The 26,222-nt window shown below is 44.9% G+C and overlaps 1 protein-coding gene across 3 annotated transcripts in view; it reads right to left on the minus strand.

Annotated features, from left to right (window-relative positions):
* Positions 1 to 6,179: 6,179 nt before the first annotated feature.
* Positions 6,180 to 26,222, minus strand: part of enox2 (ecto-NOX disulfide-thiol exchanger 2) — a 172,746-nt gene continuing 152,703 nt past the window's right edge. For 2 of the 3 annotated variants that reach the window (XM_030101680.1, XM_030101698.1), the window contains 7 exons: positions 25,480 to 25,594; positions 22,486 to 22,673; positions 18,972 to 19,112; positions 14,065 to 14,121; positions 12,890 to 12,995; positions 11,046 to 11,131; positions 6,180 to 6,962 (listed from right to left, as the gene is read on the minus strand). In XM_030101680.1, coding sequence (XP_029957540.1) covers positions 6,831 to 6,962; positions 11,046 to 11,131; positions 12,890 to 12,995; positions 14,065 to 14,121; positions 18,972 to 19,112; positions 22,486 to 22,673; positions 25,480 to 25,594 — 825 coding nt within the window. In that variant the 3' untranslated portion in view covers positions 6,180 to 6,830. The remainder of the gene's footprint in view (positions 6,963 to 11,045; positions 11,132 to 12,889; positions 12,996 to 14,064; positions 14,122 to 18,971; positions 19,113 to 22,485; positions 22,674 to 25,479; positions 25,595 to 26,222) is intronic. The other variant, XM_030101689.1, reaches the window with a different exon arrangement.

Here is a 26,222-nt window from a genome sequence, read left to right on the forward strand (position 1 = left end):
CCGTCAGGTGGTTTCTGGCACTTCAACCTGATATCTGCATGACATCTGGTAACAAGTCATTCTGTAGCTGTCAGGATTCAAAATGGTTTCTCTCTCAGCTGCTCTCGGCTGTCATTGTTAGTGCCACCTTGACGCGGCTCACCTGCTTCCCTGCACCTTCAGCATTCATCAGATTCAACCCCTCAGTGTCGGGTCCAGAGCGCCTGCAGACGCCCTCCTCCAGAAGCCATCGCTCCGTCCTCAGCACAAAACTGGAGCACAATAACAAAGCTTGTGACTGATTTAAAAACAGCAGAGTTTCAAAGGATTAACAGATCAATGATCATTTTTAGCATTACTGCACATTGTTAATAGCCGCTAATCAAGATTAGGACAATATTTCATGGGCCTGTGTGTCTGGGCTCCTACTGGAGGCTCAAACACTAAGTACTCCTTCAAATCTCTGATATCATAACATTAAAATGAAGGGTGATTTATACCGTATAACTACTGCACATAGTGGCTTCAGTCACTACAGTGGACCTGGTTCATTTTCATGCTCACAGTTAACTCCCAACACGTTCCGGGTGATATTCCTGCGGTTGGGAGTGCTTGGTCGCTGGTGGTGCAGCGAACTGGGTCATTGTTTAATTCTCTGGAGGAGCTGAAAACCTTGAAAAAGCAAAGGAACGCCGTGCACGGTGCATCGCAGCTCGCCGCGTCGCTGCGGCGTCTGTAAGAGCCCACTTGAAAAACAGCTGAAGGTGGCGATCCGGCCTCCGGCTTCCTCAGATCTGGATCTGATTAAGCATCTGTTGGACGTGCTGGAAAAGCAAATCTGATCCGTGAAGGCCGCACTGTGCAGTTTTCAGCACTTAAAGGATCGGCTGTAAATGTCTTGGTGTTTGATATCACATGACTCGGGACGAGGCTGATTTCAAACTGGATAAACTCAGTGATCAAATGTTAAAACGTTCCTCAGCCGAGGCTTTTATCCAGTGTCAAAGCTTTTTTTTTTTTCCTTTTTAATCTTTTAATGATTTTGAAAAGGCTTTACATGCTTTAATCTTATCTCCACTTCACTACTGTATCACCTCTCCACGCTGATGCCAGCCAGGACTTCCTGTCATGCTGACAGTTGGTTCAAAATGCTGCAGCACATCTTCCCCGACCCCATGTTAAAGAATTATCCATCCATTAATCCATCTCCTGTGCCGTTTTACCCAGCTGAGGGTGATATGGGGGCTTGGAGTCAGTTTGAGCTCAGTGAAGGGAGGGTACATTCTGACTCCAGTCTGTCCGGAGGAGCGCAGGTAGACGTGCACAGACGATTTACTGAAGATGCTCATTTGAAGACAGACTCGCGGTCTGGGACCATCCTTCGAATGGTGCCGACACGAACCCGTCTCAACTCTAAAAATAAACTTTTCTCAAACAAATGTCCGCTGTGCTGGTAATTGCAGTTGGCGGCGTGAAGCAATTGTTCTTTGGTAAAGGTCAGCGGATTCATAGCGGCGTGAGCGGCCATCGCTCATTATTGCTCTCCTAACTGACCTGGCATGAGCCGCATTGGGCTGGCATTCAGATCAAACACGGTGATCAGCTCCAACAGTTTCACCAGCTAATGGGCCTGAAATACCACCGCTGGACCTCACCGAAGAGGCACGCTCGCCACTTAATGCTCCTCAGCAACACCCTTTACTCAAGAATCCAATGAGTTTTTTTTTTCCTTTCTTCAATAGCAGAGAAACTTAATTTCCTGCACTCTTTTTCTCACCTGTAGGGTCTCGGCAGGCCGGGTGTCGTGCAGACACCCTCTGGGCATTCAGCACTTCCTGTGGAGATCTGTGTAGGAAGGAACAGTGACATGCATGACTTCTCCGCTGCCTGATTGACTGATCGGCCTCAGAGACTCGTTCTGACGCTCAGTCAGGTTAAAAGTGCACTCAACTCTCAGAGAAGTTCAAAGCACGATTCCTCCCCTTTGCAAACTCGCATTCCTCATTTGATTTTCTACTGCTTCTGGTTCCTAGGATGTTGCTCTGAGTGCCTGCAGGCGAGTGTTCATGGAGATGAGCTGCAGCGCCGGCGCCGGCGCCCTGGAAGGAAAGTAAGTTTTAGGAGCTTGTGTTCATACATGAACTAATGAGGACTGGAACCAGCAGGGGCACGTGGCTGTATACAGTACCTGCTGTCAGTGCAGATCAGCCCCAACCCGGCCTGCTGGATGAAAGATGCAGTTACTGTTGTGCTCAATAGGAGGAGCTGTGGACTCATAACCTCATGTCAAAGTTTTTTTTTTTTTTTTTAAAGCTTCATCTACTGATCTGTCTGGATGTATTTAGTGATTTATCTTCAGAAGGGTTCAGACTCTTAAACTGCTCCACAACCCACAAAGTGGACAAGCGTAAAGTGAAACCCTCCTCTCTCTCTCTCTCTCTCTCTCTCTCTCTCTCATGAAAATCCTCCTTCCTGTTCATCTTATTTTGGACCACAGACATCATCCTCTCACCTGCCCACTCCAGAGAGGCCATAATCATAATTAAGTAGATGAGGATGCCTTCAGGAAGCAACATGAGAGGAGAAGGTAATTAAGGGTGTGAGGAGCATCATGATATCACCCAAAAGAATCTGGTTATCTCCTTATGCCCAATTATACCCATCTTGAACGTGATGTGAATTTGCATGAGTGGATTTAGGAAATCGCGGCGAGAAATCCCCACAGAACGACAATTACGCCCTTAAATTTGAAATTCAGACGTGGAGTTAGTTCAACGTTGCCGGATGCCCAAGGACATCTCCTAATATCTTTTTGCTCGCGCACACCTTGAACTGAATTAATGAGGAGGCTCCTCGCTGTGTCACAGCCGTGTGAAGACAACAGTGAACAGGGAGAGCGGCGTTCACCAGGGACCGCCGGTGGATTTAATTAGTTTGTGTTTTAACTCCTTGTGTGATGCTTAAGAACCTGATGCGCAATCACATGCACGCTCACACACCAGCGGCTGGAGGAGAGAGAGATTGCGAGCGCCTCCGGTCTATCAGTGCGTGGGAACGGCAGCTCGGCCGGGAGGAAACTCAAGACAGAAAGCAGCTCCTGAAAGGAAAAAAGAAAAGCTCCACATTAGCGGAGGGGAGCGGAGGAGGAGGCGGGGCCGGACTGAGGGAGTCATCAGGGGTGTCGTGCAGCGATGCACATCTGCACACAGTGCAACAGAGAGACGCTGGATTTATAGTTTTCATCTAACGCCGACTGCTTGAATAGAACAAATAATGCATGTTCGAGGCTGAACTTCAGTTACCAGGTACACTGTTACCTGGTGTTCTCCTGCAGTTTAACTCTGAAAGGAATCAAGTTGTTTTCTTTTTTTGCATCATTGTGCACATTTCAGTTTGTCTGTTTTGAAGCAAATTCAATCAAACAAGAAAAGTCAACACAGCATTTGAACATTCATGTGCCAACACGAGACTAAATAGTTTCTGATGAACATAAGTGGTTGTGAAACGCCTCTATTAGCTGTTTGCGTCAGTACAACGGTACAGATGCAGATTAATCTTATGACAGGGTAAAATATTTTCATCATGTGATGATTGTTCAATCTGTCTTTGTGAGAAAAAAAAAAAAAACCGTGTTTATAAGAATTGAAAAACCTCTTTGTATTTCTGCACAACAATCCTTTCAGAATTGGATTTTGACTTGAAAAGTTTTACTTTTTCTGAAAAAATCTCCCAAAAAACCCAAAACATAAGGATGCAGAGTTTTCTCTGGTAAAACAAACAAACAAACAAAAAAAAAACCACATGTAACTTTTCCACATCTGCTTGTGAAACCTTGATTAGACATTAAAATCCCAGCAGGTGAGACGTCTGGCCTCACAGCTGAAGGCGTTTTCTGAGCTGTGCCGGTTTCTGCATGTTTATACAGGTTAACACAGATCCGACAACATGAGGTTATCAGGCGATGAATGAAACCTGCTTTCACCCAGCCTGGAGCGAGCCTGACTTGGATAAATTGGGCTCCTCGGGGTGTGGAAGGTCCTGGGATGACATTTGAAGGTGCCCTGGGACGACTCCTGCTGTGATCCGATGGTGTGTAAACAGAGCTGAATTGAAGTGATGTGAAGAATGCCTCCACATCACAGCGCCGGCGTCTCCTTTCTCTCATAATCATGCTTGACAGAAGCCTACAGACTAAAGTGGGATGCAGATTACATCCTATATTTAACATGCAAACAATTCCACTCCCATGACAGATTCACTCCTCAGCCATGAAACCTTCTTTCTTGTGAAATTGCGGCGCTTAATAATGCATGTGTCTATATGGAAGGGAAACCCTGTAGAGCTTGTTGGCAAAACACACTTACTCCCAATTACTAATTCAGGTATGATGGTTGGGAAGCGAAGACGCGCACGTGCGTTAATTTTTTAAAATGGAGAAGAAGGAGGAAGCGAATGAGAGCAAATCAGGCGTAATGAGAAACCTTTGTATCCTGGAGCAACGGGGGAAAAGAGCTTCGCCGCCAAACAGCCCGGCAGAGGCGCATTAAGGATGCTCCACTGAACTTTTGGGAGGAACCTGCAGCCCCGGAGGGAGAGGCGGAGAGGTAAACTCCCCTCTGCACAGCGTTGTGTAATCACCGAATGTATGGATCCGGGCAAGTATCGCACGCAAACACTTTCTGCACGCAAGAAGCCATACACAGCAAACCGCCTCGCCAATTAAACATCATTAACACCGTCCCTCAGGTGTGCTTTGGGTTAAGTGTGGTGTGGATACACTGTGCCTTTAGACAGGCTGACAGCCAGGCTTAATTGGCTTATGAAAGATACAAATGCCCTAATGCACGGTACTGAAAACAGCCTTCAGCCTACAGTTCCTGGAAGAGGTTAAAAATAAATAAATATATATATAAAAAAATCATCCCTTCGGGCAAGAATGGGCACAAACTTCGAAGGATGCCATTTGTGTAGTACAGGTGTGTGTGTGTGTCTCAGGACTGATAGTCAGGGCTGGCAGATTCTGTTTGCTAAAAATCAAGACTTTAGAATCCCATAAAATCACTCCAGACATGTTAGATTTTGTGAGAATGTGGAGAAAATGTGGAAAATAGACAAATGAACCAAACAACTTGTGAACCTGCAGATTCACTCTGGCCAGCTAAAGTCATCACTGCAGATGTGGAGGATTCAAACATCTGCCCCCCTCGCCAATCAATACTGATTTACCTCTCCTGAATCACCTGCTGCTAAACTCAGTGCAGTTTGATGTAACGATCCCACCCGGTCCCACAAGATCCCAGTTTACTGAAGGGAACAGATCAGTCTGAACGCATGGGGCTAAATCTGGACCGCTTCAGCGTTTTTTCATTTTTTTTTTTTAAGGTCACCAGGAACGTTCCCGTGATGAAAGAAGGAACACAAACAGCCAACTTCAGCAGGTGGTTCATGTGCTGAAACCAGAGGACACCGATACGGCGTTGATCAATCCGAGACTACTGTGTGTCAATAGAAGCGGCAAAAAAACCAAAACCATGAACCGTGTTTCAGTCTCACTTCTGAAAGGAGTCAGTGAAGCACATACTGTCTCCAGAAGCAAATTGGTCTCTTTTTTTTTTAATACTCACCCAAATTGTCTGTATGTGGTTGTTTTATTTTTTAATACACTTTGAGAAAATTGGAAAAGATGTATAATGTTTATACAATGTTGTGACATCTGCATCCAGATATCAGGTTGTGAAAATATGATGCTTCGATCGTCGGCACGTATCTCTTGGGTGGGAACTGTCCGTCCGTGTCCAGAGGACTGCATGGGTGGAGGTTTCAGTGTCGCACCGTGAAAGGCCCTCAGTAAAGGCGCCCGTCGTTTACTCCAGCACCACTCAGCTCGTTTCTGCCAGCAGACCGAGATTCACAGCAAATGAAGTGCGGCAGAGAGGGACCATGGGAGATCACTTACTGTTATGAATCGCTGTGTTTGTGACTGTCTTTCCTCTCAAACCCCTCCAGAGGTGAAGTAACCTGATATGTGTTGATCTGAAGGAGTTCTTTCATGAAAACCTCACCTCCAACCCATAAAAACACTTTTCGCTTTACGCTCGTAGCATGTCTGCGTCTGATAAATGTTGATCGTCTCGTGAAGACAGCATCTCGTGCCTTCGCCGACCCTGAAGTGCATCAATACCCACTCAAACACGTCCATGTATTCAAACGTCTTTTTATAATCAAAAATATCATCCAAGCATTTACAGTGTATTACAACAAATGATTCTATGCACCCGTTGACGGCCTTTACAGAAAATGAAGAAATATATCCATTTTTGATCTATGGTACAAACCAGAAACAGCAAAAAGAAGAGTGGAGGGAGGGTCAAAGAGTTCGACCTCCCCGCTTAGCCCCGCCCACTCTGACGCCCCAGAGCCAGATGTGTGTGTAAAAAGTCAGAGGCCTTGCCTGCCGCCCCCCTCCCCCCCACCCCCGTGGGGAATAATCCAGTGACTGCAGGACCCGGCGCTCCTGAGGCTCCCAGGCACAAAGAAACAGAGGTGAAGCTCATGAAGCCTTCATCATGGCGGCCTGGCGTCAACCTTCCCGTAACCATGGAGATGCTGCGGTTTCACGTTCCCGCCACCCACACAGAGTCCCTGAAATGATCTTTTAAGATATTCCTTCCAGGTCTGAGTCCTCTGCGTCCGTGCTCAGCCAGGTCCAGCTCGCAGTCTTTGATGCCGGAGGCCTTTCAAGTCGTTCCTTTCGCATCTTCCACCGTGTCTCTGCGTTGACCATGCGCGTCTGTCGCGTCTCTTGCACGCCTCACAAGTGTCGCCGCTGGTGGCGGCGGCGGCGTCGTCGTCTATGTGCTCTTGATGCCCTGAAAGCCGCAGAAGTTCCAGCGTTTCTCCAGACTGGCTCCCACGCCGGTCAGCTCCTGTCTGAAGGTGCAGGGCAGCCGGGAGAGGAGGGCCTCCACCTCCGAGGGGTTGATCTGCGGACACACACACCGACACCGCAAACACTTAAAACACATCTGAAAACATCACAAAGCTTTGACGACGAATACGAAAGCTTGAAGCGTCAAGCGAAGCCAGAAATCAAAGCTACAGAACGTCAAAAAACAGTTTGATTGAAGAAAGAGGTCCAACTGGGGTAAAGTTCAGAGAAACTTTCAGCGGGGGAAGTAAGGCGTGTTTAACTGTGTGGTTGTCTCCTGATGTGTGATTATCTGCGCTGCTCCGGCTGAATTTCAGCTGTTGTCATGAAGACTGTGCTGCACTGTTTCTCCAGGGACTTTTTTCTTTTTGCTGTCTCGTCTCCAGCTGTACTTGAAGAATGTGCATATTGTGTCTGTATCTCGGTGAAAATAGGTGGAATTCCTTTCGTTGAGTCCTGGAGAAAAAAAATAAAAAAACTCGCCGGGTGTTTCTTTTCTTCCTTAAAACCTCAATTCTCAAAGGGGAGTTTGACATTTTTTTTTTTAAAATAACGTGGAAATCCAGGCAGAAAATTACTGTTCATAACCCTGAAAATCCGTTTTAGTGGTTTAAAAATCCTCTCATAAAGCTCACTGTCTCATGGGGCTCCACAAGGATCTGTCCTGGTAATACGATCACCTTTACACTGAGATAAACCTCTTCTCTTCCCAGAGGCCAGATGTTACAGATGTCGTTCAATCCGTCCTCCAGATGCCTTCCGAGGCAGTGGCTCCAGGCAGCTCTGGACATTTAACACCACTCCTCTACTTTATTGGTATTCATTAATGTGACACTGAACTCGCCGTGCCAATCAAGACATACAACAATGTTTTAATGAGATTGTGTCTTTCTTTTTTTAATAAATCTCGACTTAAACTAATTTTCATGAGTTGAATTTCCAGTTGCAATATTTTTAAATTATAAACTTGCTTCATTATAATTCTTTGAACAAGCCGTCAAAGTTTTTTCTTACTGACGCACGTTCCTCTCCAAAATAAATATATATCATTTTTATAATTAACACTTACCCAAAATAGTATCAAGATAAATAGTCATCATTTTGCAATCTGGTGCTGAAACACAGAAAAGAGACTTAAAAAAAAAAAAAAACTTTCTAAATCTTATTGATTAAAGAATAACTCATAACTCCTTAAAATGTTTAGATGACTCATTCTTCAGAAATTTAGAAAAGTAAAGCTTATCAGTCAGTCAGGTCACTGAAATACACGGACACAGAAAAAGGAGATGTCCGCCTAGTTCTAATATAAATAAATCGAGACTGAAAACCAGAGGTGACAGGGCGTTTGCGGTCGCTGGACCTAAACTCTGGAATGAGCTCCCTCTGAACATTCGTTCTGCTTCATCTGTCGAGTGTTTTAAGTCTTTGTTAAAAACACATTTATTTGCTCTGGCGTTCAACACAAGCTGAGCTGGACATTTTTGTAAGTTATTGTTTTTAAACTTTTGTATTTTTCCTATTGTTTTTTTTTAATGGTGTTATCAACATGTGCAGCACTTTGGGCAGAGTTTTCTGTATTTTAATGTGCTATAGAAATAAACCTTGACCTTGACCTTGATAAATAATGTCAATTCAATCAATAACCCCCAATCAGAGTGTTAGTTTTCTCGTTGCTTCTGAGGTATATTGGAGGATTATTCTCATCGCCACACACAAATGACATTTCTAACCAGATCTTCTAGACTTTGGAGCCTCTTACGGGCCAGTTTTTCAAATATTCAATAGAAGTGTGTTTAATTTCAATTCTTTCACCAAATAATTGTGATTTCAGTTAAAAATATTTTAGCAATCTGTGATAACTACAACTGAAGGAACAAACAAACTGAAGGTCGCTAAACTTTAACCTGAAAGATGGAGGCAGACTGTGGCCCAGCCAGTTCTTTAAATTATAGACCTGGCTTTTCAATACAGGATGAGAAAACATACAAAAAACATCTTCATATCTGATACTTTCACAACCGACAAAGCTCTTCTCAGTCGGTACACAAGACAGACTTGATTTTAATTTTAAAGACTCATATTTCATACATTACAATTTTTTCAGACGTGCACCTTGTTGCAAGTAACAGATCAATACTGCAACGATTCTTCGTGAACTTTCCAGCCCGGCCATGACAGAATGAGAATATGAAATCACTTGCAGCCTATTAAAATAAATAGAATGCGAGAGATTATTAGAAGTTTGTTTCAAAACCTGGATTTCTGCTGACGTGACGAAGGAAGTTCTCTCCCCTCGCCATCTCGACACCTCCGTCACGGCGTACGTACATTTGTAGTGCGCGGCGGCCTGACTCAGTGTGATCTGGCACGCAGCACTCGGGCGGGCTGAAATCCCGAGGCGCCGCGGCCGTGAGCCGGCGCTCGCGCCGTGGCAGACGACCCGCAGAGCGGCGAATTAATGAGGAGCCCGGTGGAGGCTTGTGCCGATGTCAGGGTGCATTCAGGTCCATAGCGGAGCCTGGAATGTTGTGTCATGATACACAATGGAAATGTGTGTGTGTGTGTGTGTGTGTGTGTGTGTGTCCACCAGAGAAGCGGAGCGGCTTGGGCCTGTTGTTGGGGGAGTCTCGGCAGTGATATTGACAAAACTGTGGGCAGCTTGATGCGTGTAGCGGAGACCGAGTGTGGGAACAACAGATGCACAGGCACAATGCAGACGCACACAGACAGACAAGTGTGGGCGTGCGCGCTCACAGCAACACACACACACACACACACACATACAGACACACAAGCACACACACACACACCAGACTGAGAGACCCAAAAGGCACCAGAGAAGACCGTCACACTCTTTGTATGTGCGAGAATGAGTCAAGGTGGAGATGAGCAAACTCCAAAAGTTGCTGCGGGGATTTGCCATTTCTCGGAGAAACCTTGAGGACGCTGCGTTTGACGCAAAGTTTTCCTCGGCTGACAAATTAAATCCCTTCAGATAACAAAAACAATTTCAAGGGTTTCATCAGGGATGTTTAATGAGTCTTCTGTTGGTTCAGCAACTGTCACTTTAAGAGGACGGCCAGCGGCGGCTGCTGAAGGTCCGCCGGTCGGGGTGGAGCGCAGGAGAGGCCATTAATCTCAGTGTTACTTTTTGGAGGTGACACTGAAAGCTGGCATTTTGAAAGCCTCATATAAGTGGCAGTGAAGAGCGATTATAGGTCTAAAAATGCCGCCATCGCAAAGATGGAGATAAAATAGCTGCGCTCCAGCAGACAGAGTGGAAGTGAAGGGTGTGTGAAGACTGAGGAGCTGTTTGGCCTCCGCTGACGGGACGAACCATCCAGTTTTAATATGCTCCAGCATCCAGGGAAATAACACTCCTGGTCAGGAATGACCACGTGTCATATTCAAAAACAGGGAAAACTCTACTAAACATCACACACAGATACTGTATATATAGGCGGATACTTGTGTGCCTTTGTTGCGAAAGAGAATAAAAAAAAAAAAGGAAATTTCTGACCAGATTCCAATGTTTTCAATGAATTATTCACGATACTGTATTCCAATTATTTGCCTGCACAAACCAGCGAAATAGCCGATATTATAAAGGTTGTTCCAGAGTCTGCCAGATGTGCTGCAGTCACTCAACGAGTTCAACAATTACCACATGACACACGAGAAAATCCATCAGTACGATCCAGAAACGCTGTGAAGCGTCACACGTGTGAAACGGTGGAACAGAAACAGTGAAGCAGTGATTGTTTGAGTTGATAAGAGGTAGATTGTGTTATTGCCAGAAGACCGGCCGGCTCTTCCCTGTAATTACAGGCTGAACTGAGTTAAATGACAGCTGCATGAGCTTTTGTTATTGACACACACACAGGTGCTGTCATTGTTTCGATTTATCCGCTGGCAGGAAAGCAAATATTTGTCAGAATGTGAAAGTAATTCTTCAAAAATGCTTCCCTTCATTTCAAACCACTGAAGTAGCCGTGAAGGCATGAAGGAGCTGTACCTGCACAACCAGTCAGCACAGTCCAGGGGTGGAGGAGTGGGGGTGGGGCTGTCTTTACAGGTGGATGTAATTTTGAGTGATCAGTCCCGAAACAGAAAGCCGGACAGTCGGGGAGTGTGTTACCTTTGTGTCCAGGCGCTGCAGGTAGGAGCAGATGTACTCGATGCTGGCTCCGAACGGGTGGACGTGCAGGAATGTCGAAATGATCCCTGCAGGAGAACAAACAGCGGCGTTAGCGCCGAGCCGGGGCGGCTGCAGGAGGATGTTCGACAACGCCCGTTCTTCCAACTCCTCCAAGATTCGGTGTAACACAAGCCTGGAGTGGCTTCTCCCTGAGTCCCATTACTGTTAAGAGCCTCTTGTATGTTGTGGCTCCAGATTAGAAGGAGTATTTAATGACAGCTTTGATGCTCTTGTCTCTCATCAAAGACACACTCTCTCCCAGCTCCAACACACCATCTGCTATCAGCTCACAGATCCAGGGCCAGGGGAGGCGTAATCCTCCACCTCTGCTTACTAACCACCTATATGTTTGTGTACACACACACACACAGACACACACACACACTGCTGAAGCCACAAAGCTTTCCAAACAATGGAGCAGGACTAGCACAATTGCTTGAGGCTTTTAAGGGTAAAAAACTCCTGCAAGACTTCATTTTTGTCACCTGCAGGAGGTCAATCGATGCCCAAACCCAAACAATGTGCCAATGTGGAGCTGCTCCGACGACAAAGATTAAAAGACTGACCGAGAGGCTAATGGTGCATGCAGGAAATAAAATAAAAAACAAAAAAAACCTGGGAAATTTCACAGTGATTTATATGAATGAATGCACTCAGCGATGTTTTTGCTGTCTCTCAACTAAATGAAACACACTTTCCCAACATTTGCTTTCACCCGCACAGTGTGTGTGTGTGTGTGTGTGAAAGTGTGTGTGGTTTGTTCCGGTGTCAGACAGGCCTCACACCAGGATTCATTATCACTGCACGTTTTCACATAACGGGATGATAAACGACAACTTTTATATTCAGAAATTAACAAAGAAAACTCCAGCTGCTCTCCTCATTTTACAGCCCATTTCCTCCTTTGAGATTTCCAGCTATCGAGTCTGCAAAACTCACCCATCAAACGCAGCAGTGGAGGCAACCAATAACCACGCTGTCTGCGACACTAACCTGTGCTCAATCATGCAGACAAAAATAAAACAACAACAACAACAACAACAACAACAATCCGAGATGCTGCAAAGGTCTGGATCAAGCAGATCTGACACAATCCCCCGGTGCAGGTCCGGTCCGGCCCACCAGAGGCCTCCAGCTCAAACGCTCGCCTCTCTCTCCCACTTGTTTTCAGCAGACCAGGCGGCCAGCGGTCAGGTGTGCATGCATTTGAAAGCGGGCCGTGTTTGAACTTCACTCTGAAGCTGTCTGTTCTCACTCTTCACACAAATGCTTCTGTCACTTTGTGTGTGTGTATGTGTGTGTGTGTGTGTGTGTGTGTGTGTGTGTGTGTGTGTGTTCAGGAGTAGAGCGGCGGCATGAATACAGAGGGGAGACGGCCTGAAAGCAGGCGTTGTTATTCCCATTTGTATTACCAACCGCGCCGAGACAACAAAGATATATACACACACACACACACACACACAAAAAAAAGCTATTCTTCGACTTAGAGAATGGAGGGAGCTGAATGAAGCCAGGAGAGAGGAATGACGGCAGCGTGGACGCCTGTTTGAAGAGGCGTGTGTCTCACAAATAGAGCTCCCTCTAATCAAATTAAACTATCCCAAACAAAACGTAGAGGGAATTCAGCGGCTCCTCAACGTCTGAGCTTCTCTGAGTGCATCGTCCGCTAAAACCGAGTAAGTCAGAAGAAAGACGTGTCGCCGCTGAACCACAGGTTGCTGAAAACAAACCAAAGCTCATGACTGAGAACACGTCCCTGGTGATGTTGGTGTGCGTCAGCGTACCGACGAGCAGCGCTTCCCTCTCGGAGTGGACCGGGCTCGACGGGCTCTTCTCCGTGGGACCTTCTTTCTCCTGGCTGCAGGAGACCACTGTCGATACTGTGGCTTCCTACACACACACAGAAACACACTTTAGGGGAAAAAAAAGCATTTTCACTCCAAGAACATGACACTCTGTGTTTTTGAGTGGTGGCCTGAGAGTCGAAATTTAGTTCATATGTAATATTTTTAGTCGTGGAGTCTTCAGTCGTGAATATGTGTGATTGGATGACTGCTCGCTGCGTCGTACTTCACTTTCTGAAAGAAAAAACTAAACTTATTGAGTCCACTGCGGACTGGTTTTGGCCCACGGGCCTCATGTTTGACACTAAATCCTTAAGTTTTGGCCAAAATGCAGCAACAGGGGAATCCTCCACCAGTCACTGGCACTGTTGTCTAAAGTGACTGAGATCATGCAAACAAACTTAAATATAATTGGGTTCATTGTTTGTGACAAAAAGCGACACTCAAACCAAAATAAGTGGAAAGAAAACATCAGAAAGTTTCACCGGCGCCATGCAAATCTGGGGAGGCAATGAGGAGGGGGATAATGAGGCGAGGGAGGACGGATTCAGCCCGCAGCTCTGTTCCTGACAGAGGGATGCATGTCACACACACAATGACTTAAAAAGGAGACAAGTTTAAAGTGAACAAATAGGAGGGGGAGAGGCGTAGCAGGCGGATGATCAAGCCGTTTGTTTCAGATCTGTGACAGGTGGCAGGGAAAAAAAAAAAGCCAAAGAAACAGGAGTTTTTGTCTCTGTTTCTTGTCCTACGCCGTATTCTGTGTGCTGTTTTCGCTCCCGTGGAGGATGCCTGATGGCACTTTTTAGTTTTTAATCTTTCCATAACAGGCTGCAGAGTGTGTGTCAGTACGTGGGTGTGTGGACATATGCACATGTGCAAGGCTCTCTGACTTCAAGACTCCTTCATTTCTCCGACCAGCCGTGTCTCTTGTGATTTATTCAGTGACAAATGAAAGCTGGATTGTTCTGATCCGGCCTCTAATAATCTGTCGTGCCGTTGTGGGAAGTTAGGAAGGACTGTCGAGGACAGAGAACGAAACAAGGGAAAGACGACAATAAAGAAGAAGAAAAGAAAGACGTGAAACAGAAGGGTGAGAAGGTTTTTCTACTTACGCTGGTTTGATTAGCGCTCTCCTCGCTGCCTCTGTCATCCTGCTCCGACATCTCCAGCTGCGGCACATTAGAAACACACGAGGCAAAAGCCACTCATAAACAAGCCGGGCTCTGATATAATAAGACAGGGGGACACGGTCACACACAGCACGGGGCGTAAAAACAACAGGAGCTGGTTATTTTTAGCCTAATGTCCAGAAAATGAGCTGATCTGAACAAACTTCACACATGAAATTAACTCGTTCTGAGTCAAAAGTAGCACAAACTCGTCATCTATTAAATATGCAACAGCCGGAGTCTTCATTTATTTATTTTTTTCAGGAATACATTCGTTGTGATCATAAATCCGATCCGCGAATGTGATAAATGATTAACTGTTAGAAGAATTTATCGGGGAATAAAATCAGGAGTGAGAGCTGGAGGCTTTTTTCGGCCTTCACTATTCTGGACGGAGCTCTGGAGGTTGAACTGCAGCTTCAAGGCTTTTTTCAGTTCTTAAGGCGGCACTCAGTAGATTTAACAAAGATATTTACGTTCAAGAGCAGTTTCAAGTGTTTATGTGTTCAAAACGAGCCTCATGAAGTGATCTGCAGGTAAAAGTGTGCCTGCGACAGAGAAATCTGAGGAGGAAGCTCTAAACCGGTGTACTTTCACACTCGTGCACACTGGAGCAGTTGTTGTGTGAAATGTCAGATTTCTGAGGTGGGCATGTTTGGAATACATTACGCCGCCAGAGCGAAGCGAAGCGCGGTGCAGTGACACTCAGATGGTGTGTTAGACCGCTCGAGAAGTCCTCCCACTGACGTATACTGACACCTTTCGCTTTTTGAAAAACGGTTATATAATGTCCTCTGCTGCTTGAAGTGACACCTTATACAGAGGAAGAGAACAAAATATTGCAGACAGCTATTTTCTTCTGCTTGAGTCTGAAGGCTCTCCCTCTGAATCTTGGTCAGGTTCGTATAAAGAGCAGTTTTACACGATACACGATATGTAATGTGAACAACAGAGGTTCTGAAATGGGTTCAACCGAGAACCTTTAACAATTCCAAAGATTTCAAACTACACTCTCTCCAAAATCTATTCAAAACTATTTGAAAAGGCCGAGATCAGAACTGTTTGTCTTCTCAGAAAGGAGGATTTCTGCAGCCTGTGTTCACAAACAGTGTGACTTTGAGAGCGGCACTGTTTCCCTGATGCCGTGAACCGGATGCCTGATGCCATCTGCTCCTCGCCTTCAGGCGTCAGCGCTGCATTACGACCTCTGGCTGAAACCATGTGACACCCAGTGGACACATCAAGAACGGCACATCATTTCCTTGATTGTCTTTTCGGTTCATCTTGACAAGCTGACACTGAATTCGCTCATTTGTGTGCCTGGAGGAACGGGAGCTCTGCCGCAGCAGACCTGTGTGTCGGTGGCGTTTCTCGCACCGCGGCTGAGACGCTGTCAGCAAGTCCTGGAGGATACGCAGGATGCTTTGCACCATCACTTCTGCATGGTGTAAATGGGTTTGCAGGTGCTTTCAGTTATAACAAGTGTGTCTTCAAACCCCATCTGCAAAGTGCATGCACAGGGTTTAAGACAGGGGTGTCAAACATAAGGCCTGTGGGTTGAAATCAGAACACAAGAGACTCCGATTCGGTCCAGGAAGTGATCAAGCTAAATATTTACCTGATTTCTTCAGAGTAATGAACAGAACACAACACTGGGACCTGAGCTGAGATGAAGAAAACCACAATTTAGAGCCATACTGTCAGGCTGAATGTGTTTAAACAGGCATAATGCAACAACTATAGGAGGATTTTATTTTATTTTATTCTTTTGACATTTCATTATAGTTTGCATCAGAGGGTAATCACTAAAATTTGTTGAGACTGTTTTCATTTTCTGCAGTAACTGCTTGTTTTTGTGAATATAAAGACATTTCCATCACACATAATCAATGGGAGGTAGCCCCTCGTGAACATCAACATAATAAGGATGATAAAAGACAAACATTCGAGCAACGCTGATGTTATTTCCTCTGCAGTGCTGCTCTTTCTGATTCTGATGCAGCCAGCGTTCCCACAGGGTATTACCAGTGTGCGAGTTCTCCAGCTCTTCCTCCTCCTGACTGACTGGCACCTGGCACCTAACCTGACTTCAGACAACGCTGCAATATGCGAATGTCTACGATGCCTCACCGTTGAGGCTTAACTCATATTACAGGTTTATTTATTTTTTTGAGAATCAACAGTTTATGTCCAATTAAATGGGAAAGAGAGACACTTTCCCGACCTGCTTCAGGTTTTGGGGATTCTTCCTCACTCCTGCTCGTTTTGGGCTCTTCAGAGTTGTAAATGATGTATTTATTGACATCTGTTTTCCCATCTCAAGGGATGGCGGCACATCCTCTCGTCCTCTTGTGCCGATGCGTCCTTGGGCGGGACGCGGAATCTTAAAGTGCTCCCAGCGGAGGGCGAGCACCTTGCATGACAACTCCGGCACCAACGGCATGTGAACGGATGAATGCCACTGAAAATGAGCTGTGTAATCAAAGCCCTTTCACCCACTCGACTGTCTCTTTAAAAAAACAAAACAAAAAATCAATCAATCTAAGTAAGATGATTATAGTTAACGGCGGCACTGAAAGCATGTACGAACAAACACACCAGGATGTTGTGATTACAATAATCAGGGGGTTGATAGCTTCGATGACCTGCGCCGGCTTGTGTTGGGGAAAGCGCGGTGACAGCTGGGAGACGGAAATGACGGTGATTGAACCAGTGGAGGAGAACTGATGGCGTGAAGAGATCTCCTCGACGCCACAAATCGCCCCACAATGGCTGCTAATCTTCGGAGAGGCCCACACCCAAAAATTGATTTCTCTTTCTGCCTTTAATGAGGCTGTCGCTCATGATTCATGTTTGCCTATACACAGGAATTTAATTAGCATATTTTCCCAGGGGGATGCATTTCCAATCAAACTTGTCACCATTAAGACGCCATTGACAACTCCATCGCTGCGGATTTTTCTGAGGTGATGTGTCGGGAAACGTGCGATTCAGCTGTGTGTTGTATGAAAACCTGCTGTGATTTCTGAGCAGACGACACAGAGAGCCGCCTGCCAACGTGATTCCAGAGCTCTTAGTTGATATCATTATCCAATCTAATAGGTGATTTAACCTGAGGCGTGTTTTAACGACAGCCATTCCTCTCCCAGCCTGAAGAAAAATGAACTTTAGGAGACGCGAACACAACATGGCAAAGCCGGAAAAACCACCCATAGTGTGGTGATGGGCGGCTTTGCATTAATCGATATTAAAGGGAGTTTTGTTGAAAACTCAGTCAGCTAAACATTGATAGCGGTGATGTTGGGTTTGATAAATAAAGCAGCAGAGATCGGCTTCGGCTCGGCACCAGTGGATTGGATTAGCGGCGGTTCTACTGAGACCTGCTGCTGGTTTACAGGGTAAAATGTTCAGGAATGAGAGCGCATCTTCTGGGCCGTTTCGGTCTCTCAGGCAGAAAATTTGAGCTGAAAACACGCCGGCAGACGATCTGACTGCGGTTGACCTTGTTCAGTGAGTTGAAGAAGTTCCACAATATTGACTTTAGCTGTATTTTGCAGACTTATGAACACCAAATTTACACCTTGATCACCCCCACCGGCCCCCCTGCGTCCCAACAAACATCTCCAGCATCTGCACGAGGTACGAAAAACACTGCGAAAGCTAACTGGTTGAGTATTTCTGCTCACGCTGCAGATATTCTCACCTGCCACCTCCTCTGGCATGCCAGAGAAAGCAGGGAGTTTGACATCCGTTTCAGTCTGGAAAAAAAATGCGTGTGAGGATTATCAGTGAGTGTAAAACGCCTGTAAGTGTGAACGTGAGTGTGCATGATTATCTCTTTAGATGCCACCTCTTTCACATATGTCAAACACAGGCCTGGTGTTTATGTTACGACGGCACATCAGCGGACATGCGCTCCAATCCAAGTAAGTTCAGTGGCTCCGTGAAAAGCTGTGATTACAGTTTTCTCTCTTTCCTCGACCAAATGCAGAGCGGTCCAGCAGATTCCACGACATGAACAAAGCAGGAAACTATACGAATAAAACACACGTGTTGTTCATTCTGATAAAATCCAATCTTTCAGAGTTTTGTATGAAAAGAGGTTAAAAAAAACCCCCAACTTTTTTGGTGTGGTAAATAAAATTCAGGGAACGATCTTTACGGTTAAGCAAAACCCAAAAAAGGAAAAAAAATGACGAACAAATGCAAAGACTAATAAAGTGTCTGGCAATTTTGCCTTGGATAAAAATGTTTTTAATGAGCGTTTAGACGAGTTTTCATCCTGAAGCAATAAAAGATAAACGAGAAGAACTCATAATTGATCATTTTACTGAACCACTTACAACTCCAAAGCTGCAATAATAACTTTTCGTTGAGAAATAAGAAAATAAGGAGTTGATTGCATCGCGTGTCTCAAAAAGAATCAAAAAGTTGTGGGGAGGAAAATGAGAAACAGGACGCCAGAACGCTGATTGAAGTCGGAAATCGTCTCTGCGGTCGGGCCTTTCCCCGCAGTTTAGATGTTATGGAAACGCAGCCTAAATCTCTATTTTTAGTCTTTCTGATGAGCTCAGAAAAGGGGTTTAAAGTAGTTCAAATTACTGAGTCCTCCTCTCGACCCGACACTCCAGATTACGGCGTTCGCACTCAGCACTGTTGTTTATTGATGATTTCTTTGTTCACTTTCTCTCATGCGTGGAATCGTCTTGAACATCTTGAACTAATTTCTTCCTCATTAAAGTGCAGATTAGAGAATGTTTTGGGCCCAAACAAAGAAAACAACCCAGAAATGAACTTGCGCAGCCTCTCACAGCACTCCCTGTGCTCGGAGAACCGGAGGTCTCACTGACCTGCATGTTGTGCGCGTTCTGCAGGTTCTGCAGGCTCTCCTTCAGGTTCTGGACCTGGCTCTTCAGCTGCTGTTTGTCCTCCAGACTGTTCTCCAGCTCGGCCTCCCGCTGCTTCAGTTCTTCCCTCATTTTCAACAGTTGCTGTGAAAACAGAGGCGCAAACATTAAGCCTCTAAAATGCTCGTCCGAACTAAATAACCGAGACGGCGCGAACATAATGCAGCTGAAAGCAGAGGAACAATCGCTCATTAGTTTCCTTGATATTCAGTGTGTAATCCCTACGCTGCTGAACTTGGAGCTTCAGCCTCAAAACAACAAAGCAAACAGTGACTTGAGAAAGGTTTCTGTTGTAATCTTAACCTGGATAAAACCCAGAACAAATGCAGAGTTAAACATTTCCAGTCTGTGTTTTCAGCTGTTCGTATTCATGACAGTTTATTCCGTCCACCGTCAGCACTGCTCCATCCAGCCGGGATTCACTGGAGTTAAATGAAGCGACGATGGATGAAGGATGCCTGGACAGGCCGCCGTTCCAGCACGGAGACACTCGCTTTCAGACCGACACGCGATTCAGAAAGACTAATTAGCAGCACATTATTAAAGTTTTTAGACTGTGGGAGGGGAAGGAGTAACATAGTGATGGCCAAAAGTGAAATAACTGCCAATAACTTATTCATTTTTGGCCATTCTGAATGGAATAAAGCAAATAATGTAATAAAATATTGTTTATCACCATGACTGAGAGAGTGTTCTTCAGTCAGTGAATATTATACGATTAACTATGCTTATTTTTTTTTAACCAGCAAACTGCGCAAAACTGCAAAAAAAGGTTTTAGTTTCCAAGAAAAGCAACAGAATTTCTGCATCACTACATTATTAAATTTTGAAAAGTGTTTTTAAATCAGGGGTGCCAAACATTAAGCCCGTGGGCCAAAACTGGTCGGCAAAAGTCTCCATCAGGCCAAACCACACAGCACATGGTCAACATTTCATTGAAAATATATATTTTTTAATAAGTAGTGGACACAACACTGAGAACTGAGCTGAGATATCGCTGATGCTGACAAGATAACGCCCTCGCTCAAAGCCATGCTGTCGGGCTGAGTCTGGGAAAAAAAAAGATGCTCAATGCAACAGCGATAGAAGTAATTTGGACGTTTCACTGCATTTTGCAGGTGAAGGTATGCAGGAGTGTTAACCACGGCGCCGCATCTTTTACACAATGCAGAAACATCATTAAAGCAATAAAACTAATTTGAGCTTCACACTCGTTTTGAGCGGCACAGGAAGCTTTGTTCACCGACACCGGTATTAATCCATTCATGTGGTCTACTACACACAGATAAAAAGATTCACTTCCTGCTGGGTAATTTTGCCACCTAAAAGATGGTTTGGGCTGAATTTCAAGCCTGCACGGCTCCATAAATGTTTTTGTGTGTGTGTGTGTTGTTGCTCGGGTTATAATTTCCAAAGGAAGAAAAAGGCTGCCAGTACATGCTGATCATATTTTATTTTATCATTTAAGTCACTGCATGATACAACACGGGGACCCCGGTACGAGGGGGAGAGGGATCCCATTTCACTGTCTTCCAGTTCATTTAATCCATTCACCTAATCTTTTCACAAACACGCCACGAGAGGTGTAAGTTGGAAAAGGTAATTACTCTCTGCAAGCAGAAGTGAACAGCAGGGCCTTAATGGATTCTCTTCTCCTAAACATGAATCGATCATAATTTCCATTACCCGAGACAGCTACCTAAGTGAGGACACTTGACAAATGCCAGAATGAGTCAATTTAGTCCCTCTTTAGTACGTACCGGCTAAACTGAAGTCGTTCAGACACGTAAATGGTTCTGCTGTTCTCTCTCTGTGATGACTGGTTATCCTGTAGTCTGAAGATTTAGTAATTAAGAAGACAACGTCCCAAAATCTAGAATTGGAAGACGCTTTGTCATCATGTCAAGAGCTACAGATGCTGAAATAAAATGATCTGGGTGCCGTTTTCTTATTAATCCTGACGACTAGAATAAAGCAGCTTTGATGCTGAACGTCTTTGTTTTTAAAGTCTTTTTCTTGTTTCTGGATCAAAACAACGAAACGTCGAAGACATGAAGAGAAATAAACGCTGGACGCTGTGACGTACATGAAGGAAATGATCACACTTTACTTAAATCTTCTATATTTACTTAGTATTTTTCATGTTGAGTCTGAACTGTAGCTGTGGATGGTGTTTCTACCTGCTGGAAGCTCAGAACCATTTATTACACGCATCGTCGTCAGAACAGCAACATGATCTTATCTTCATCCGAACACCGATAATGGTTTTAAGCGAGGAGTCGGCAGTTCAGATGCCTGCCTAACTCTGCGTTCAGTCGGTTTATATATATATATATATCAGTGGCTCGTGCTGCGCAAAGACTTCAATCAAGCTGCGCTGGGATTAGCTTGGTAGCGGACCAAGTTATCTCGGAGTCTCTGTTGTTTGGACGGGAGCCTTCATGCTTTTGATCTGCTCCAGAGTTTCTCACAATCAAAGGAGGGAAGTGGCTTTTACAGAGAAAAAAAACATCTGGCGCACACAGGGAGAACATGCAAACCCCACACAGAGACACTCTCATTAAAGCTCCACATTTCTTTGGTGTGATTTGAAAGAGACGGTCTCTGCATTCACTCTCCAGCGTATCTTCACATCTCATCCCAAATTTATTTTTCTTTATTTTAAACTCACATATAATCGCAGGCAATTCCCCACAGATAATAGAGTATTGACAGAACTTCTCGATTTTCAGCTCAGTTTTCAACTCAGAAATCGACTGTTTGCACCTTCGTCAAAGCGAGACGTTTGTTTCGGCACAAAGAGCAACAATGGAGACATGAACTTTCTGGTCTCTCTCAAACAAAATCCAACAAATTATATCTTATGAATGTATGTAATTATAAATAAACATTTTTGTACAAGTTGCTTAAATGGGTTTATTAAACATCGAATGTTTTTTTTTAAGAAGCAAATTTAGCATCTAAGATTCAAGGCGTACTTCCAAAGAAAGAAATTCAATATTTTTCATTATCCTCTCCTTGAATAAATGATCTGAAATTGTTTTTAATGGACTTGGGTTCGCTCCAAGAAGTATCAGCATGCCGCTTGATTCACTGCGCACAACTCTTCGATCTAGAGTGGAACTCGTTCCAACAACTCCTCTGTAACCAGCGCAAACCCCCCAAAAAATCTATTTTTACCTGAGACTCGCAGCTTCTCCAGGCAGCTGCACTTTTCTGCCCGCTGTCAGATAGCACTTACTTTTCTTTTTATGTGCTGCGTCATGAATAAATGACGGGCGAGGTTCTCATCTGGCATGGAAAATTCATTGGTCTAACCCGGACGACCTTGTTCGGCGCGGAGAACCCGATGCAGGGCGGCATCGCAAAGAAGATCAAACTCATTGTCGGACAGATGAGGACCGAAAGGTCACGCCCGACGGTTGCGTGCGAGCGCACGTACGATGAGCGGCGTTACCTTCTGCATGCCCTGCAGAGCCTGCTGCAGGAAGCTGAGCTGCTGAGAGTGAGTGCTGTCCTCCTCGCTCCTCATCGGCTGGTTCTTCCCCTGCTCCTGCTTGAGCAGCTCCACCTCGTTCCTGTAGGCGTCCAGCTGACAGCGCAGCGAGTCGTTCTCCTCCTTTAAGGCTTCTGCTTGTAAAACACCTGCAAATGTAAAAAAAAAAAAAAAAAAAAGAAGAAGAATAAATATCATGGCAACTCTGGGTCGTCGCTTATCACCCCAACGCTTTTTTTTTTTTTTTTTTATAACCAAGCGGCTTTTAATATCCTTGTGTTACCGGCACCGAATAGAAGTGAATTTTTGGCCATTTTAAGAGTGAAAAAGTCGGACCAATTTCATGTCTCTACATCCCGAAAACCCCAGATGGCACACATTCAGTTAATAGATGTCTACTCGGAAAAACATCTCTGCCCATTTCACCAGTGTGTGTAAGAAACCTGCTGTGTATTTATCCATGAACCAGGTGACATTAAAGCCCCTGGAAAAAAAAAAGAAAAGAAAAAAAAGAAAAGTCTTTTCACATATTCTGACTTTTTACGTTGTGCTCTGTGACTCACAGTTAGAAAAACTTCTTTTGACGTGGACTGGCAGCAAATTGCCCCAGCTGAATTACCAAATGAAAGGAAAAAAAAAAAAAGAAAGAAAGATGGCTTCCTCACAAAATATCAGCTTTTTTGATGAAAGAGGGAAACATTACAGTGTGTGCACACCTAACTTCAAGTGAGAATTCAAATTCCACACCAAGGAAGGAATGTGCAAAGATCACGGTGTGAAAACTGACAGTGCCGTCGACAGCCAGCTGAAGTTCAACGATCCACGCGATTTTTAAATTAATGCTGAATTATTTAATTTACGCAGGACCCATTCAGGAATGTAATAAAATATATTAAGCTATTAATGAAGCTAATTGTGTCATCCTTGAGTGAGGGCGAACGTGTGGAACAAATCAGAAAAATTCCCTGGAGGCTGGTGCGTCAGACAGATGCAGGTGTGGATAGACGGATGGATTCATTGGGTGGAGCAATAAAAATGTCAAAAAGAGAAACTTGGATTCCCCAGAGAAGAATGTAGAAATAAAAATCATGAGAATAATATAGCCTGAGCTTCTGTGTTCAGTTAAATCAGAAAAAAGACTCAAAGCTTTTTTGTCTTCATGACCTTAAATGATTAATATGCAAGGTGACCGGATGCATTCTGCTTTGTTTTAGTGGAGACATGCCGTTTGGTCAGAGGAAATATATACAAAATTTGCTCTTGAAACATGTTTCCCTGCATTGTATTAATATAAAACTCTTGATAACACCACTCACACATCAAAGCTCACACTACAATGTGATTGTAAAATGTATTTGCTTCATATCTGCTCATCAAAAACCTGCAGGATATTAATGGACTGAAAGCTGAAATGTTTTACCCAAGAGCACTGTGCGCTGAACATCTGACCTGACCGACAGCAAAGAGTCTCGACCAAGAAAGTTCTTCTTATTATTATAGCAGACCTGCTCGGCTCCTGAGACGTGCTGCATTATCAGTTCTGCTCTCTTCCTGCGAGCCTTGGGCAGCAGATCTTATGGAAAGTGCAATACACTGACTGGACTGAGGAGATAAGCCCCGTCCTGTCTGAGAGAGAGAGAGAGAGAGAGAGTGTGTGTGTGTGTGTGTGCGCATGAAAGCGTGTCTTGTTAGGTTTTGTGTGGGTGTTCATGAGTGCTGTCTGCAGTCTATCATGGAGGACCATTGGCAGTGTTAATGAACTCTTGCTGGGTGAGTGAGTGACTGTGTGTGTGTGTGTGTGTGTGTCCATGCTGACTTTGAGTGCACGTTTCTTCCAGCAAAATTAAGGTTTGAGGTGAGAACTGTATTGATTTGAGAGACTCATCAGCTGGTGTGAGGAGATGTCAACCGCTCGGCCACATTCGGTTACATAACAGGCAGCTATCGACCCGCGGCTCTCCGCCGGCGTGCGGGCCCGCTCACACCTTCAGGTGTGGAGCCGCACGCGCCTCGTTCGCCTTCCATTCTCTGTAGATGAGTCAGCCGCGGCACATCGATTCACTTTTTAAGAGGCTGCAGTCATAACACAGGTGTTTTCAGCCGAGTTTGTCGATGAGTAAACATGCCCCTTTGCTTATAGGTTAGTGAGTAAACAGAGTGTAACACTCCGCTTGTTAACACAGACGCCGAGAAGTGTCACGTTAACACCTGTCGCCTCGGCCAATCCCGCAGCATCAAGGCGAATGACGGGTCTCTGACAGCAATGCTAATTACTGATAGCTAAGGAGCTAGGTTGCAAAAAAGAAGGGGCTGAGCTGATGATCGCATTTACATATATTTGCATCCTGATAAGAGATGCTGTCATATTAGCGAATGGCAGAGATCAGAGTGATTAAAAGCAAGAAGAAAGACTGCTTGAGGAGAATAACAACATGTAGAAGCGCCAGAAAACACAGGATGACACTGACACGACCTCGCATATGCTTCTGTACGTTGCCCCGGTGGCTACTTGTGACTTCTGGGGTATTGTTATGGGGGTTGGGAGATTAGCGGCACCGTTAGTTTTTGTGGCTTCAGCAAACACAAAGGGACTGCTCTGCAGGAAAAACAGAAGATTATGGCACTTCGGTGGTGCCCAAACCTGAAATTAGGCGGCAGTCAGCAGATGTGGACAGATTCAACACATTTCAACGTCTACACTCATTAGAAATACTAACGTCAATGTTCCTCTACAGACATGAGCTTCAGGCAGAGTGCCATTCAGGGTCTTTTATGTATTTCGAATATTTGCTCTTTTTTGTTTATGTGTAGAAAGTCAGCAGCTCAAAACTGTCATTTCAATCGAGCACAGCTGCCTCGCTCGCTCTGTCCGTCCTCAGGAGATCAGGAGCTGCTGTTTATCCTGTCAGGGTAACAGGAGTGCACATACATAGATACACACATGCATATGTATACCTGAGTCTTCGGAGTCCTTGCTGTCGGGGGCGTCCTCCATATCATCGTCAGACATCTCCATCTCCTCCTCTCGCCTGATGCCCATCAGCTGCTCGTTGTGCATGTTTCGGATCTCCTGGAAGACACAGGGCCAAACGGGGCGAGTCAGAACTCATCGGTGATGCATGCTTAGGCAGGTGCTGAACTAGAAAGACAGCCATCATCAGTCAAGTAAGCTCTTTCATAGTTAATGTGAAGCATGAGGAATAGTTTTCACACATCAGTACAGAACAGAGGAGTGCAGATGAACGAGGATGAAACGGATGGTCTCAGAGCGAAGGCTCAGCTCCTTCTCTGGCAAAGCATCAGGCCGTGTTTTTGCTCAGATAAAGAGATCTTACAGTTCTGTGTATCACTGAAAAGGCAACAGCGCATTATTGCAGAAATACATAAAATCAAAGCTCCATAATCTACCAAGATACGATTTCATAACACCAGAACCCTCGTATGACTTTACTGTTGGCTTTTCATGCACATCTGAAAACACAAGCAACAACTTTTTAATATGAATCCTCTTCTGTTTCATTTCCTCCTCACAGACAGCATCAGTAATGACTACATCCATCTGGACACCGTCGGCCAGAAGCAGGTTTCACAATAGTCTCAAGATTGATTTCAACCTGTTGAATTAGATGAAATTCAAAACAGAGCAAAAACGTCCAGGTCGGTGTTATAAATATACAATGATATCCATCACGCATACA

Source organism: Salarias fasciatus, chromosome 2 (genome assembly GCF_902148845.1).
Source record: "Salarias fasciatus chromosome 2, fSalaFa1.1, whole genome shotgun sequence".
NCBI classification, from domain to species: domain Eukaryota; kingdom Metazoa; phylum Chordata; class Actinopteri; order Blenniiformes; family Blenniidae; genus Salarias; species Salarias fasciatus.